We start from the raw sequence: 15416 nt of genomic DNA, 5'->3' as shown, positions 1-15416 counted from the left end.
ATAAGTCTAGAAGCGGCCTCAGTTCGTGCTTGGTAAGCCAGGAGTTTGCCTGCTTTATCACCTTGCTCGAAAAAGCGCTGTTTAGTGTGTAAAAGTTGTTTCTCAATCCGACCGGAGGTTAATAAGTTATATTGTGACTGGAGCTGTACTCGTTTTTTATATAGCACATCTGAGGGGTTAACTGAATACTGGGCATCTAACAGTTGTATTTCATCTGATATTTGTTTCAATTTGGTGCGCTCCTCCCTCCTAAAGCCAGAGATGAAAGAAATAATTTGACCACGCAAATAAGCTTTAAGAGTCTCCCAAAGCACACCACTACCAATATCCGGCGTATCATTGGTATTGAAGAAGAGCTGAATCTGATTAGTTAGATAGTCTTTGAATTTTGGTTCGGATAATAGGTGGGAATTGAATCTCCAGGGCTTCGTAGGCAATTTGTCTTGAGAGAGATTAATATTTAAAGTGATCGGAGAGTGATCAGAAATTACTATGCTGTGGTACTCACACGATTGTATGTTGTCTAATAATCTATTATCGAGTAAAAAAAAGTCAATCCGAGAGTAAGACCTGTGGACATGCGAGAAGAAAGAGAAAGCTTTCGTGTGAGGGTACATAGTTCTCCATGGATCAGATAGGCCTAATTGGTCTGCGTGAAACTTTAACATACTGGTTGCTTTAGACCGGCTGGACTGGCTGGTGGAAGATCTATCGAGGTCGAGGTCCTGGACCTGGTTAAAGTCACCTCCAATTATTATGTGATGATCTGCAGCATTTGGGATGTTTGAAAAGATTTTGGACATAAATTTGTCGTCGTCCCATGTTGGAGCATATATTGAGGCCAGGACCACAGGAGTATTTTGTAATTTGCCCTGTACTATGACATAGCGCCCATTTGGGTCGGAAACAACAGAGGAAGATTCAAAGGCAACGTCTTTATGTACAATAATGGCTGCACCCCTCGCCCTCTCAGAGAACCTAGAGTGAAAAAGGTGACCCATCCAAGGTTTCTTAATACGAGAGAATTCCAATTTGCGCAGGTGTGTCTCCTGCAGAAAAAATAGGTCCCCTTTAAGATCTTGCAAGTGAGATATTACCTTATTGGCTTTGACATTATTATTCATCCCCTTGACATTCCAGGAGATGAGGCGAATACTCTTATCGTTCATCGACATTGTCTGGTCCTGCTGTCATTCTGCTGAGCCCATGGGGAGAGGGGAGGGGGGGAGGGGGAGAGAAAAAAGAAAAAGAAAAAAAAAAAAAAGAAAAAAGGGGGGGGGACATACACAAAAAAAATCCTCGTAGGAATACAACAATGAGTATCTTCCAGATACAATTGCTTTCTAACTATCCCATTCCCATTGGTCAAAAACATATTGCCCAACTCCTCTCCAAGTAATAAGGACAGGAGAGCATCAACAAAGATGGAGCACAAAGCATTTTGCCTAAACTTGGGTCTAAAAACTAGGCCACAAACCAGGAGGATATATAACACCTTCTTACAAAGCAGCCCTATTGAGTAACAATATGCTTACAAACAGTATATAGTGGTAAAGCTGCATGAATCTAAATTAACCCGCAGTGTAAAGAAAGGGGAAAAAGGAGTAAAAAAGAATGCTGGTATGGTGTTACACCATTGCCTGAGAACCTCTTCCTAATGTTGTTAGCAATGTTATAGTAAAACAGAAATCTTAACACATGAGGCATCAGAAGGAAAATTGAAAGAAAAGCGGGCCTATCAGGCCCCAACTTTATAATAGAACTTGGGAGCAAAGAATTAAAACATTACCATCCTGAATGTCTACCATTATAAACTTCCAAAGGGAAAATCTGAATATAAATTACAACAGGTGCCTCATACACATTATAAGATGCTTAACTGGATGTAAACAGAGTCCATGGACAAAATCAGCCACCTTTGTCAGTTAAGTATTTGTGCAGTTGGAATTGCACAGTCCACATTTTTCAGTGTTATCAAAGTGCTAAGTGGCCAGTAAATTAGGTACTGTTACCGTGTGATCGAGGGTCATCTTCAAGTGTTGTCACTGGAGAGGTATTCTTTAGCCTTTACAGCCGATGAAAGCAGGATCCTTTCCCCGTTGTTTGTGGTGATGTACAGCTTCGCAGGGTAGCGAAGACTGGGTTTCAGGCCACGCTTGTAGAGGAGGGCCATGACTTCTCGGTATGCAGCCCGTTGTGCCATCACCTCGGGGGAGAAGTCCTCGAAGATTGCCACGGGGCTCTCCAGATATCGCAGGTCGGACCTCCTCTTGCGGGCTTCACGGAGGACCCTCTCTTTGGTTTGGTAGTCGTGGAATCGGATGATGACCGGCCGTGGTCTCTCGCCTTGTTTAGGTTTTGGGGCCAGGGATCTGTGAGCACGGTCCAGTACAGGTGGTTTCGGCAGCGTCTCCTCACCCAGCAGTTGGGACAGCAATGCGGAGAAAAAATCGGTCGGTCGAGGGCCTTCAATCGATTCAGGAAGTCCTATAATACGGACATTGTTGCGGCGGCTGCGAGCCTTGAGGTCTGCTGTTTTGGCTTTTAGCTTCTCGTTAGCCGCGGTTAGCTCCGCGCACATAGCTTCAAGGCCGAGCAGGCGGCCATCCACCGAGTCCGCGTTAGTCTCCAGAGAGGCGATGCGTTGGCCGTGACTAGACACGGTGGTTTGGATGAGGTCGATTTTGGCCTCAAGCGCCGTGAAGGCTGTCTTGAACTCCGCGGCTAAATCGGCCTTGTGCCGGTCTAGGAGGCTTGTTAGCACGGCCATGCTAAACTCGTTAGCAGTCGCGGCGTCGGGAGGCGCGGAGTCTTTTTTATTTTGTTTTGCACTCCTACTTGTCATTTCAAAGCGTGTCGTGACGTTGCGATCTCTCTACGATGTTGTTCCGGGCGGTAGCGGGTGGAGAGGGGGCTAGAAAAAGTGAAGGTCGAAAAAAGTTTGGGAGAGCGGGAGAGAGCGTCTACTCCGCGTCCGCCATGACGGAAGGATGAACAGATCCTCGACCCTGCACACTTCTACACAGCCACAACTTTGACCCTTTCTCATCATGCCAAACCCAAAAAGAACCCCGTCTGGGCATACTACAGGGCTTATATACCTGTAGCCCCTCCCACAGATTAAACCAATTATCAATCAGAATCAGAATCAGGGTACTTTATTGATCCCTTTAGGGGGTGTCCATTAGGGAAATTAGCATCTCCCCAAAGAAACGTACAGCACTGTTTAAAATATTAAAAATAATAAAAATAAAAATAGAATAAAATAAGAATAAAATAGAATAAATTAAAAATAGAATATAAATATAAAACTATAGAAATGTAAATAAATGAACTGAATGAATGGATGTCCCAGTATTATGTTATTGCAGTGTTGTTCCAGTCCTTCTGTTGGCCCTCCTCCCTCCCAGTGAGGAGTTGAACAGCCTGATGGCTCGGGGGATGAATGAGTTCCCCAGTCTGTTTGTCCTGTACTTGGGGAGGCGCAGCCTCTGGCTGATCAGGCTTCTCTGGCTGTAGATGACAGTGTGCAGAGGGTGGCGGACATTGTCCATGATGCTCCGCAGCTTGTCTATAGTTCTCTCTGCCACTGTCACCAGAGGTTTCAGCGGTTTCAAAATCATTAGTACGCTAAATAATACATTTCTAAACTCAAAATAACAACAGAGAAGAACATACATAATATGCATAAACATCCAAAGGAAATTTCCACCACCAAAAACCACCCAGTGCATAGTAAAATACATGTTCACCCTACCACAATAAAACACCCCCGCTAAAATAGAAGCTGCCGTAGCCCCAGCGAAACCCCTCCATAAATACAAACATTAAATAGTCCAACGGTTTCACCAAACCAGGAAGTATGTCATGCTGGTGAGTCACTGAAATACTGATGCTTTTGATAAATGACCGAAACAAATAAACCTTGATGTTTTAAACAGCCATAGTGTAGGTGTGATTCCTTGAGGATGTTGGGCAATGTTAAGCAGACGGAAGGTGTTACTGGGAGACAATATGAAGTGCATTGTTAACGCGAGTGGAAACAACTGGCGTGCTCAGCCCGACCATTCCTTATCTGGACGGATCATAAGAACCTGTACTACCTCAGAAATACCAAGAGATTGAACTCCAACAGGCATGGTGGGCACTCTTTCTGGGTTGCTTCAGGTTCTCCCACATGTACCACCCAAGCTCCCGCAATGCCAAGCAAGATGCTCTGTCCCGCTTGTTTTTGCCCGATCCCTCTCGCTCTGAGCCGAGTTTCATTCTGTCGCCCTCCTGGGAACTGGCTCCTGGCAAGTGCAGAGGAGGGTCCTGGAGGCCCAACGGACCGCGCAGCAGATCCAGGTAACAGGCCTCCCAACCATCTCTTCTTTCCAGACTTCCTGATGTCCTGCAGTGGGGGCATTCTTCTCAGCTCACCTGCCATCCTGGTCTCACTAGGACCCTACATTTCCTTCGGCAACACTTTTGGTGGCCCTCCATAATCTGAGACACCAGGGCTTTCATCTCGGTGTGTCCCGTGTGTCCCAAGGGAGAGTCCTCTCATCAACCTTCGGCTGGTCCCTCAATCGTCTTTAAATTCCACGGCGACCCTTGGTCGCATATTGCAGTGGACTTTGTCACCGGTCTTCCCCCCTCAGTTGGAAACACCTCAAGTGGTGGATAGGTTTTCCAAGGCGGTGCACTTCATCCCTCTTTCCAAACTTCCATCTGCAGTGGAGATGGGTGACCTCCTGCTCAGTCATGTCTTCCGTTTTCATGGTTTCCTGAGGGATATTGTGTCTGACCAGGGGCCCCAGTTTACGTCCCGAGCTTGGAAAGCCTTCTGCAGTGCCCCAGGTGCCTCAGTGAGTCGGTGAGAGCTGCACAGCTGCAAGAAGGCATTGGGATGGGTCTGCCCTCCTACGTGCTTCCTTACAGTCCTAGAGGGAGGCAAACCGTCACCGTGTTCCAGTCCCGTCCTATCTACCATGCCAGAGGGTCTGGCTTTCCTCTAAAGATCTCACCCTCCCATTTGACTCCCGGAAACTCGCCCCTCATTTCGTGGGACCATTTGTGATCGACCACATTGTCAACCCCTACTTGGTTCACCTCAAGTTGCCTCTGTCACTCAAGATTCATCCCACTTTGCACGTCTCTCAAATTAAGTCGGTCTCTGAGTCAGATCTGTTCCCTCTGTCTGAGCACCCACCTCCCCCCGTGTTATTGATGGTGGCCTGGCCTTCTTGGCCCGATATGGTCCAGCATGGCCTCCAGCTCTTGGTCAAGTGGGAGGGGTACGGCCACAAGGAAGATCTTGGGTTCCTTGGCGTCACATCCTGGATAACGGTCTCCTGTGTGACTTTGACTGGGACCATGCCCATAAGCCTGGTGGGGTGACAGGAGGTGCCCGTTGAGGTGAAAGTACTGTCATAGCCTGAGTGTTTTGTGCCAATTGTTGGTGGGGTTTTTTCCTGGTTCTTTTTCTACGGGGTGTGGTGGATTACGTTTTCCCTTTGGTACTGTTTGCTGGTGACCGTTTCACCTGCAGATTTTTATCAATCAACAGTCTTCAAAAGTCTGCCTTGTCATCAAAAGCCTCTGATCATTTTGCCTGGTTTGTGGTAAAGATGGGTTAATGGCATCTTCTCATTATTCGTACCTACGAATAACTTTCTCCATTTTCTCACATCTCCTCCTAGGTTCCCACGTGCCCCTCACTCGGAGAAACGATCTGCACTTCACGCACCTCACTTTTTCACCACACTGTGCACAGTCATCAAGGTCAATCAATATTCTTGTTTAAACACCTTCAAGCTGTTTGTCTGCTTACAGGTCCTACCTGACCGGCACACCTAACACGGACTTTAGGTCCACAATGCAGTTTCAGTAGTCTAAGGGAGTAATCAAGCTTCTCCAGGCGAACTACCTTGAGGTGTTGTTAACAGGAAGCACCTGTTGGCAATCTCCATTAGCCACCTATTTAAGGACGGAGTGCCTGTCTGCCAGCGTCAGAGAGTTATCGTGTTTCCATGGTAGATCTGACTCCTGTTTCTTCATGTTTGTTAGAACTCGTAGTAACGCTTCTCCCTGCCTGTTCAAGGTCTCCACGTCACCAAGTTGGAGGGAATAACGCGCAGGACCAGACTCTCTTGTTGCTTCGCGTTGGAGCTCTCTGTGCGCCCCGGAAGGCTGGATGAATGTTTCTCCTGCAGTCCAAGAAGACTTGGTGTTGGACACCAATGTTAGACACTGTGGTTTTTTCCTGCTTTCGGGTCCAGGAAAAAACCTAGTCCTAGCAGAATTCTCTGACCAGGATAGAACCAGTGGACCAAGATGCAGTGAGCAAGTAACAACACGAGTAGTTATTATCATTCTTATTATGTTTGTAAGAGACAATTCTTTGTTTGTATTATGATTAGCCCCTGGGATGGATCATTCAGGGCAGCTACCTTTATTTTATTGATATTGGTGTTTTTAACAACCAATAAATATACAAAATTAAGGATATCTTTATTTTAAAATCCCCTATTTAAGCTGTGCAATGAATAAAACAATCCAATGTGTTTCCAGGAACAGGATCATCGATGAGAATATTATTTAGGCTAACTGTGATTTGTGGTGTGCTGAGTTAAATAAAATACAAAACACCTGAAAGCCTTGCTGATGAGAAAACCAGTGAAGCTGGTGGTTCCACCAATGCCACAAGCATGACAGCCATTAGGCAGGACCACAGACACATGGTCTCCTCTCTGAAGTTCCAGACATGCAGTGCTGGAAGCGTTATCAACATGCTGGCTCCCTGGCTTGTTACTGTTGAACGCCTTCACGATGGCCTCACTGTTCTTCATCACTGTTCTTCTTTGGGTTTTACTTGTTAAGCTCTCAAACCTGAGTGGAACTGAGCTGCTCTGCCCCTGAAGGAAACTGCCTGACGTGTGTCCATCAGCTGGACAGTGTGACTCACCTGTACTGATGTCGTACGCCTCCCCCACGTTGGTGATTGCCCTGTTGAAAATCAAAGTTGTGTCTCCCTGAAAGGGTCCAACATTACCTCCTGTCTGTAGGACTGCTGTGAAAAGGACACCTGTAGGAAACAAACACCCTCATTCTGTTATTGTTATTACAGTGTTATATAAAGTACCATATAGAAAGAGGAGCTTCTTCACTCACTCATCTTTGTTGATGGATCAGTCACGATAGAGGTCGTCTGCTCTTGGCTCTGTGTCCACAGCTGTTGAGCTCAGGCTGTCTGTGGCTGCTTTTATACCATCAGTGATGCCGACTTAGAGGGCTGATACTTTTCTCTGGAAATCTTTGCAATCCCCCCTCTCTGTGTATCATTATTACTCAACAAGCCATTTGGGCCATTTTAGTTGGAAGTTTTGCACAACAGACAGTTGACAGAAACAGGCTGGCACAGTTCTTCAGAGCTTGTGGATGGACCTTGAACAGTTGCCATGTTGAAGTGTGTCGAAATGACCTGCAAACTAACATGAAATTCTCTGGAAGATCAGGCGCTGCCATAGTAACTTTAGACGTTAGCTCCCTCTTAGATATTATCTTCTTGTTTCATGATTAATTCAACTAAAGCTTTAGGACCAAGAGTGGAATTTAATGGTTGTTTAACAAGACTGGAGGAGATGTGGCCTTTAATTTTTTTTTTTAATATACGGTATATATTTTTAATAAGTGGCCAGTGAAAGCAATAACTTTATGGTTGCATAACTGCACATTTACTGATGTTTGCAAGAAATGATGAATTCATAAATAACAAAGATGTAAAAGGAAAAGAAATGGTGAGACAGTTCAGGCCTTTAGAAATGACCAATAAGATATTAACTGATAGACCGAAACAACCAAATGTGATGACTTTGTTCTTGTGTTCTGGGTTGTTTTCTTTGAGTGGAGCAGCAACAGTTGAGGTCAATTCTAATCATTGTTCCCTGTCATGATCCTGTGTTGTCGCGTGTTTTGTTGTTTCAGTTTGTCTCCACCAGAGGGTGTGTTTCACCTGCTTTGCTGGCACTTGCTTGCTGCTGCGTCACCTGTGGATGATCAGATTGGGAGTCTTTTTAAGCAGCCAACACCAGCCGATCAGCGTCAGATCATTTTCATCCGTGTTGTTGGTAATCGACTGTTCCAAAGCTTTTCCCTTTGGCTTTATTATGTATCTTTTCTCCTTCTGAGCTCTCCTCGTCCCCTCCATTGAAGATCACCGGTTCAAGTTGGGTTTCTGCTGCACAATTCACCATTGCACTTTGTAGATATTGTAAATAAACACTTATCGTAACACGTTTCCCTAATTTGTTCAGGCTGGGTGTGGCAGGCAGAAGGAGTCCAGGTCATTTCCCAAACCAGTTGGCGCTGTTAGGATGTGGAGGACAGATGTGTTTTTGCTTTGATCCATTGCTTGTTTTGTTGCGCTCGTTTCCCTCATTTGTTCAGGCCTGGTGTGGGAGGCAGATTTCTCCAACTCCTCCTCTGTAGTTCCTCACCTGCTGCTCATCAGCTCATCAGGAGCAGCAGTATTTATCTCCAGCTCCTCCACTTGTGAGTTGCCAGTTTGTCGCTTAAACGCCAAGTGTTAATTGCCTACCCGCTCCTGTGCTCGTTCTCTTTGATTTGTTACTCTGATCACCTTTTGTGCAGCCTCACCTGTCGACACATACCGTGCACTGTGATCATCACCGGTATGGATGTATGAAATAAGCTAAAAATGGGAATGAAACAGGGATAATATCGACACGGGAGTCTTTCTAGTCTATAGAAAGAAAAAACAAAAGAAAACCTATGACACGTTTCACAAAAATCTGATAAACCCAGTCTCGTTTTTTGTGTTGAAGGCTTGTGAATGTTTGCACCATCTTCCTCGACAGATGGCTATTGTCCCATTTCGAAGGTCCAAAAGAAGACCCGGACGGCCTGGCTGGGGCTCCGACACTTCAATGGTGGCATCGATCTTTATCTTTAGTTCTGCCATCGTGAACAAGGCGAGGACACTTTGGAGGCCGCTCTGAAGTCTGCAATAAGATTTGAGAATGCTCGTCAGGCCATCAGGGTGTTTCGAGCCCTGAACACCTTGCAAGGTTTTCCACAAGCACAGGTCTCAACCTTTGATAATGAGCAAACATCAAATAGCGGATATCCATCTAATGCAAATAAACTGAGAGTCTATAAATTCAAATGAGGAATTGCATTTACAAATTGGGGTGATGACTCAGACACAGATGGGGTTCCATGATAAGAAAGAGATAGGAAAGAACAGCAATGCTGGAAACTTATGGATGCATTAAGTGGAATGTAAAATTCCACCCCATTGAAGAAACTCAAGGTAGCCAGCAGCAAAAGATGACAAAACTTCAGATTATGTTCCAACACTCAGATGTCAATCCAAAGGAGGTAAAATGTCCGAAGTCCACTGTTTACACACACAGCGTCAACATGTCAACGGGGGAAAAAGTATCAAATGCCCGAGAGAGGAGTGGCCATTTTGGTTTGATGAACTTGGCACGTTAGTCCACTTCAAAGAACTTACTGGGATTGACATAAAAGAGATATTCACACATCATTTGGATTTGAAGGGGAAAAGGCTTCTCAAATACATGACCACAGTTTGTGTCCACAAGAGCAAGAGATTCCATCAGACTTATGCAAGGCTTCAGAGGATGCGGGGACAGCAGAGTGGCTGCTCAGACGATGTGAAGGAGATGCTGCTGCTTCTGCTCAGCTACTTTGATGAGAAGGAGGAGTCTTGTTCCATGTAGACGATACGTCTGGTGGAAGAGGCTGAGCTAGGGCAGGTGCCTCTGACACACACTATTATTGTCTGTGGTAAGTCTGTTGCATATGTCTTCATTTTTTTTAATTACACTGAATTTGTTATGTGAGTGACTGACCCACCACCACTCACTTATTACTATAACCTGCATTAGATATCCATCTAATGCAAATAAACTTTAGAGTCTTGAGTTCTGACCCTGATACAGTATCTTGCTGATCATGAGTGGCATCAAGGCTAAACAATGACTCTGTGTTAACTGCTAGAGAAGAGGTGCTGTTAATCTTCACTTTGTTAAATGCACAATATGTAAGTTTTGTTTTAAAGGTGCTTTTTGTAACTCTTTCTATGAAGAGGGTCCGCCACCTGCTTGTTTCATGAAGTTGTTCTTGTTATCCAACAATGTTTCACAGTATTGTAAAAATCTTGTCTATTTTGAATTATTCAAATAGAACTTTTTTGCAAAAAAAAAAAAAAAAAAATGCTGTGAGGGGGGGCTTATCTGTCCACAGATACAGTATGACCTGTAACTTGGTCTGTTCAGCAGTTAAAAAGAGCCAATACTTGAAAGTTGTTTGCATGTTCTATATGTTGAAAAGTGAATGTAATTGTTTGCAACTAATGACAATGGCTGTTCAATAAATTTTCCTAAAAATGAGATTCTCATGTCTTTTCTCATAATGTATTTTTACATTTATTTTTTGTGTGTAGTAGTAATCATTTTAAAACTGATTATTAAAACATACTGTAAGTTCAGCATATAATGAGTAGCTTGTATGTATAATATACAAAACAGCTCCATTTAAAATGCAGTTTTACTGTTTTACCAGTTTAAATTTTTTTTTTGCCTGATAGTTACATGTTAATTTTACAATTTATTGATGCAAAAAAGTAGTTACATGTAAAAAGTAAAGGAAATTATCTAATTATATACAATAATCCATAAAATAGGTAGATTTTTTTTGTAGAATTAACAGTTCAGCCTTTGCATTCACTGTAAAATTTACATATGGTCTGTAAAGTTATATACTGTCCTGTTGGATTTTTTTTTAAAAGGAATTCTTTGGTAACCCCAGCTGCCAGCGTTTTCCTTTTTAAAAAAAACAGTTTTCATCTAAATCAAACTACACTTTTCGCTCGATTTGCAATAAATCGTTTGTGCACCCGGAGTGTCATGGCCCTTTTGTGTCATTTGCTTGTGTTTTGTTTTCCTGGATCTCTCTCTCGTGGGTGTGATGGATTCTGTTTTCCCCTTGGTACCGTTTGCTGGTGACTGTTACACCTGCAGCTGGTTATCAATCAACAGTCTTCAAAAGCTGATGCCTTCTGATCACCAGCATCTGGTCGTTTAGTCTGCTTTGTGGTAAACATCGGTAAATGGGATCTTCTCGTAATTTGTACCTTTGGGTGGGAGAATTTCCTCCATTGTCTCACATCTCGTCCTAGGCCCCCATGCGCCCCTCACTCAGAGGAACAATCTGCACTTCATGCACTTTTTCACAACGCTGTACACATTCAAAAAATCTTATTCAAACACCTTCAGCTGCTGTTTTTTTGCCAACGGGTCCTGCCTGAACCACATACTTAACAATGCAATCAGACCAATATGGACCCAGTGGACAATGACGCTGTTTGGCAAGCTTTGGTGGCACGGGGTACGATTATTGGGGACCACGGCAAGCTTTTGTTGGATGTACGGAGCTGCCTCCAGAGTCTTTAGGCTCTGTCCTGGAGGCCCAACAGACGGCTCACCTGCCATCCTGGGCTTACTAGGACCCTACACTTCCTTCAGCAATGCTTTGGTAGCCATCCATAATCTGAGATACCAGGGCTTTTCATCTTGCCGGTGTCCATGTGGAAGTCCTCCCATCAACCTTCAGCTGGAACCTCAATCCTCTTTAAATTCCACGGCAACCTTGGTCGCATATTGCAGTGGACTTTGTCACCGGTCTCCCCCACTCAGACGGAAATACCTCAAGATGGTGCATAGGTTTTCCAAGGCAATGCACTTCATCCCTCTTTCCAAACTTCCATCTGCAGTGGAGACAGGTGACCTCCTGCTCAGTCATGTCTTCCGTCTTCATGGTTTCCTGAGGAATATTGTGTCTGATCAGGGGCCCCAGTTTACGTCCCGAGTTTGGAAAGCCTTCTGCAGCGCCCTAGGTGCCTCAGTGAGTCGGTGAGAGCTGCACAGCTGCAAGAAGGCATTGGGATGGGTCTGCCCTCCTACGTGCTTCCTTACAGTCCCAGAGGCAGGCCAACCATCACCATGTTCCAGTCCCGTCCTATCTACCAGGCCAGAGGGTCTGGCTCTCCTCTAGGGATCTCACCCTCCAGGTTGAGTCCCGGAAACTCTCCCCTCATTTCGTAGGACCATTTGTGATCGACCACATCGTCAACCCCTACTTGGTTCACCTCAATTTGCCTCCATCACTCAAGATTCATCCCACTTTTCTCACATCTTGTCCTAGGTCCCCATGTGCCCCTCACTCGGATAAACGATCTGCACTTCACGCCCCTCACCTTTTCACCACGCTGTGCACAGTCATCAAGGTCAATCAATATTCTTGTTTAAACACCTTCAAGCTGTTTGTCTGCTTACAGGTCCTGCCTGACCGGCACACCTAACACGGACTTTAGGTCCACAATGCAGTTTCAGTAGTTGGTTTAAGGGCGGAGTTAAGCTTCTCAAGGCGAACTACCTTGAGGTGTTGTTGACAGGAAGCACCTGTTGGAAATCTCCATTAGCCACCTATTTAAGGACGGAGTGCCTGTCTGCCAGCGTCGGAGAGTTATCGTGTTTCCATGGTAGATCTGACTCCTGTTTCTTCATGTTTGTTAGAACTCGTAGTAACGCTTCTCCCTGCCTGTTCAAGGTCTCCACGTCACCAAGTTGGAGGGAATAACGCGCAGGACCAGACTCTCTTGTTGCTTCGCGTCGGAGCTCTCTGTGCGCCCCGGAAGGCTGGATGAGTGTTTCTCCTGCAGTCCAAGAGGACTTGGTGTTGGACACCAATATTAGACACTGTGTTTTTCCTGCTTTCGGGTCCAGGAAAAACCTAATCCTAGCAGAACTCTCTGACCAGGATAGAACCAGTGAACCAAGATGCAGTGTGCAAGTAACAACACGAGTAATTATTATCATTCTTATTATGTTTGTAAGAGACAATTCTTTGGTTTGTATTATGATTAGCCCCTGGGATGGATCATTCAGGGCAGCTACCTTTATTTTATTGATATTGGTGTTTTTAACAACCAAACAATATACAAAATTAAGGATATCTTTATTTTAAAATCCCCTATTTAAGCTGTGCAATAAATGAAACAATCCAATGTGTTTCCAGGAACAGGATCATCGATGAGAATATTATTTAGGCTAACTGTGATTTGTGGTGTGCTGAGTTTAAATAAAATACAAAACACCTGAAATGATGCTGCAATGAGTTTATTTTAGATTCTGTGATCCAGTGTCATTTTAAGATGAAGATGCCACATTGGTCCCAGGGTGTATGTTTAGTCACCCTGGTCTGAGGGTCTGGAGACACTTTTTAAGCCTTGCTGATGAGAAAACCAGTGAAGCTGGTGGTTCCACCAATGCCACAAGCATGACAGCCATTAGGCAGGACCACAGACACATGGTCTCCTCTCTGAAGTTCCAGACATGCAGTGCTGGAAGCGTTATCAACATGCTGGCTCCCTGGCTTGTTACTGTTGAACGCCTTCACGATGGCCTCACTGTTCTTCATCAAAGTCAGCCCCGATTGTTCCCTTTTGTCAGCTTGGTAGGAGAAGCTGAAGCAGTAATAGCCTGTGACAGGAGCTTTGAAGAGGCCTGTAAGAAGAGAAACTTTGGGTTTTACTTGTTAAGCTCTCAAACCTGAGTGGAACTGAGCTGCTCTGCCCCTGAAGGAAACTGCCTGATGTGTGTCCATCAGCTGGGGAGTGTGACTCACCTGTACTGATGTCGTACGCCTCCCCCACGTTGGTGATTGCCCTGTTGAAAATCAAAGTTGTGTCTCCCTGAAAGGGTCCAACATTACCTCCTGTCTGTAGGACTGCTGTGAAAAGGACACCTGTAGGAAACAAACGCCCTCATGCCGTTATTGTTATTACAGTGTTATATAAAGTACCATATAGAAAGAGAAGCTTCTTCACTCACTCATCTTTGTTGATGGATCAGTCACGATAGAGGTCGTCTGCTCTTGGCTCTGTGTCCACAGCTGTTGAGCTCAGGCTGTCTGTGGCTGCTTTTATACCATCAGTGATGCCGACTTAGAGGGCTGATACTTTTCTCTGGAAATCTTTGCAATCCCCCCTCTCTGTGTATCATTATTACTCAACAAGCCATTTGGGCCATTTTAGTTGGAAGTTTTGCACAACAGTTGACAGAAACAGGCTGGCACAGTTCTTCAGAGCTTGTGGATGGACCTTGAACAGTTGCCATGTTGAAGTGTGTTGAAATGACCTGCAAACTAACATGAAATTCTCTGGAAGATCAGGTGCTGCCATAGTAAACTTTAGACGTTTAGCTCCCTCTTAGATATTATCTTCTTGTTAAATGATTAATTCAATTAAAGCTTTAGGACCAAGAGTGAATTTAATGGTTGTTTAACAAGACTGGAGGAGATGTGGCCTTTAAATTTTTTTTTTAATATACTGTATATATTTTTAATGAGTGGCCAGTGAAAGCAATAACTTTATGGTTGCATAACTGCACATTTACTGATGTTTGCAAGAATGATGAATTCATAAATAACAAAGATGTAAAAGGAAAAGAAGTGATGAGACAGTTCGGGCCTTTAGAAATGACCAATAAGATATTAACTGACAGACCTAAACAACCAAATGTGATGACTTTGTTCTTGTGTTCTGGGTTGTTTTCTTTGAGTGGAGCAGCAACAGTTGAGGTCAATTCTAATCATTGTTCCCTGTCATGATCCCGTGTTGTCGCGTGTTTTGTTGTTTCGGTTTGTCTCCACCAGAGGGGTGTTTTCACCTGCTTTGCTGGCACTTGCTGGCTGCTGCGTCACCTGTGGATGATCAGATTGGGAGTCTTTTTAAGCAGCCAACACCAGCCGATCAGCAGATCAGATCGTTTTCGTCCGTGTTGTTGGTAATCGACTGTTCCGAAGCTTTTCCCTTTGGCTTTATTATGTATCTTTTCTCCTTCTGAGGTCTCCTTGTCCTCTCCATTGAAGATCACCGGTTCAAGTTGGGTTTCTGCACACAATTCACCATTGCACTTTGTAGATATTGTAAATAAACACTTATCATAACACGTTTCCCTAATTTGTTCAGGCTGGGTGTGGCAGGCAGAAGGAGTCCAGGTCATTTCCCAAACCAGTTGGCGCTGTTAGGATGTGGAGGTCAGATGTGTTTTTGCTTTGTTCCACTGCTTGTTTTGTTGCGCTCGTTTCCCTCATTTGTTCAGGTGCCTGGTGTGGGAGGCAGATTTCTCCAACTCCTCCTCTGTAGTTCCTCACCTGCTGCTCATCAGCTCATCAGGAGCAGCAGTATTTATCTCCAGCTCCTCCACTTGTGAGTTGCCAGTTTGTCGCTTAAACGCCAAGTGTTAATTGCCTACCCGCTCCTGTGCTCGTTCTCTTTGATTTGTTACTCTGATCACCTTTTGTGCAGCCTCACCTGTCGACAC

General features: G+C 44.6%; 1 protein-coding gene across 1 annotated transcript; it reads right to left on the bottom strand.

Annotated features, from left to right (window-relative positions):
• Window positions 1–13192: 13192 nt before the first annotated feature.
• On the bottom strand, window positions 13193–14060 carry LOC130523142 (complement C1q tumor necrosis factor-related protein 3-like). Its single transcript, XM_057028160.1, has 3 exons — window positions 13923–14060; window positions 13717–13836; window positions 13193–13595 (listed from the first exon to the last, which is right to left on the bottom strand). Exons 1-3 carry the CDS (start codon window positions 13924–13926, stop codon window positions 13312–13314), a joined length of 408 nt encoding a protein of 135 aa, XP_056884140.1. The 5' UTR covers window positions 13927–14060; the 3' UTR covers window positions 13193–13311.
• Window positions 14061–15416: the final 1356 nt, after the last annotated feature.

Source organism: Takifugu flavidus, chromosome 3 (genome assembly GCF_003711565.1).
Source record: "Takifugu flavidus isolate HTHZ2018 chromosome 3, ASM371156v2, whole genome shotgun sequence".
NCBI classification, from domain to species: Eukaryota; Metazoa; Chordata; class Actinopteri; order Tetraodontiformes; family Tetraodontidae; genus Takifugu; species Takifugu flavidus.
Note: the sequence above shows the minus strand (reverse complement) of the source record. Positions and strands in the feature narration are given on the sequence as shown.

Coding starts and splice junctions, on each gene's coding strand:
- LOC130523142 (XM_057028160.1), bottom strand. Junction 13,596..13,716: donor GGCGTACGACATCAGTACAG/GTGAGTCACACT, acceptor CTCTTCTTACAG/GCCTCTTCAAAGCTCCTGTC.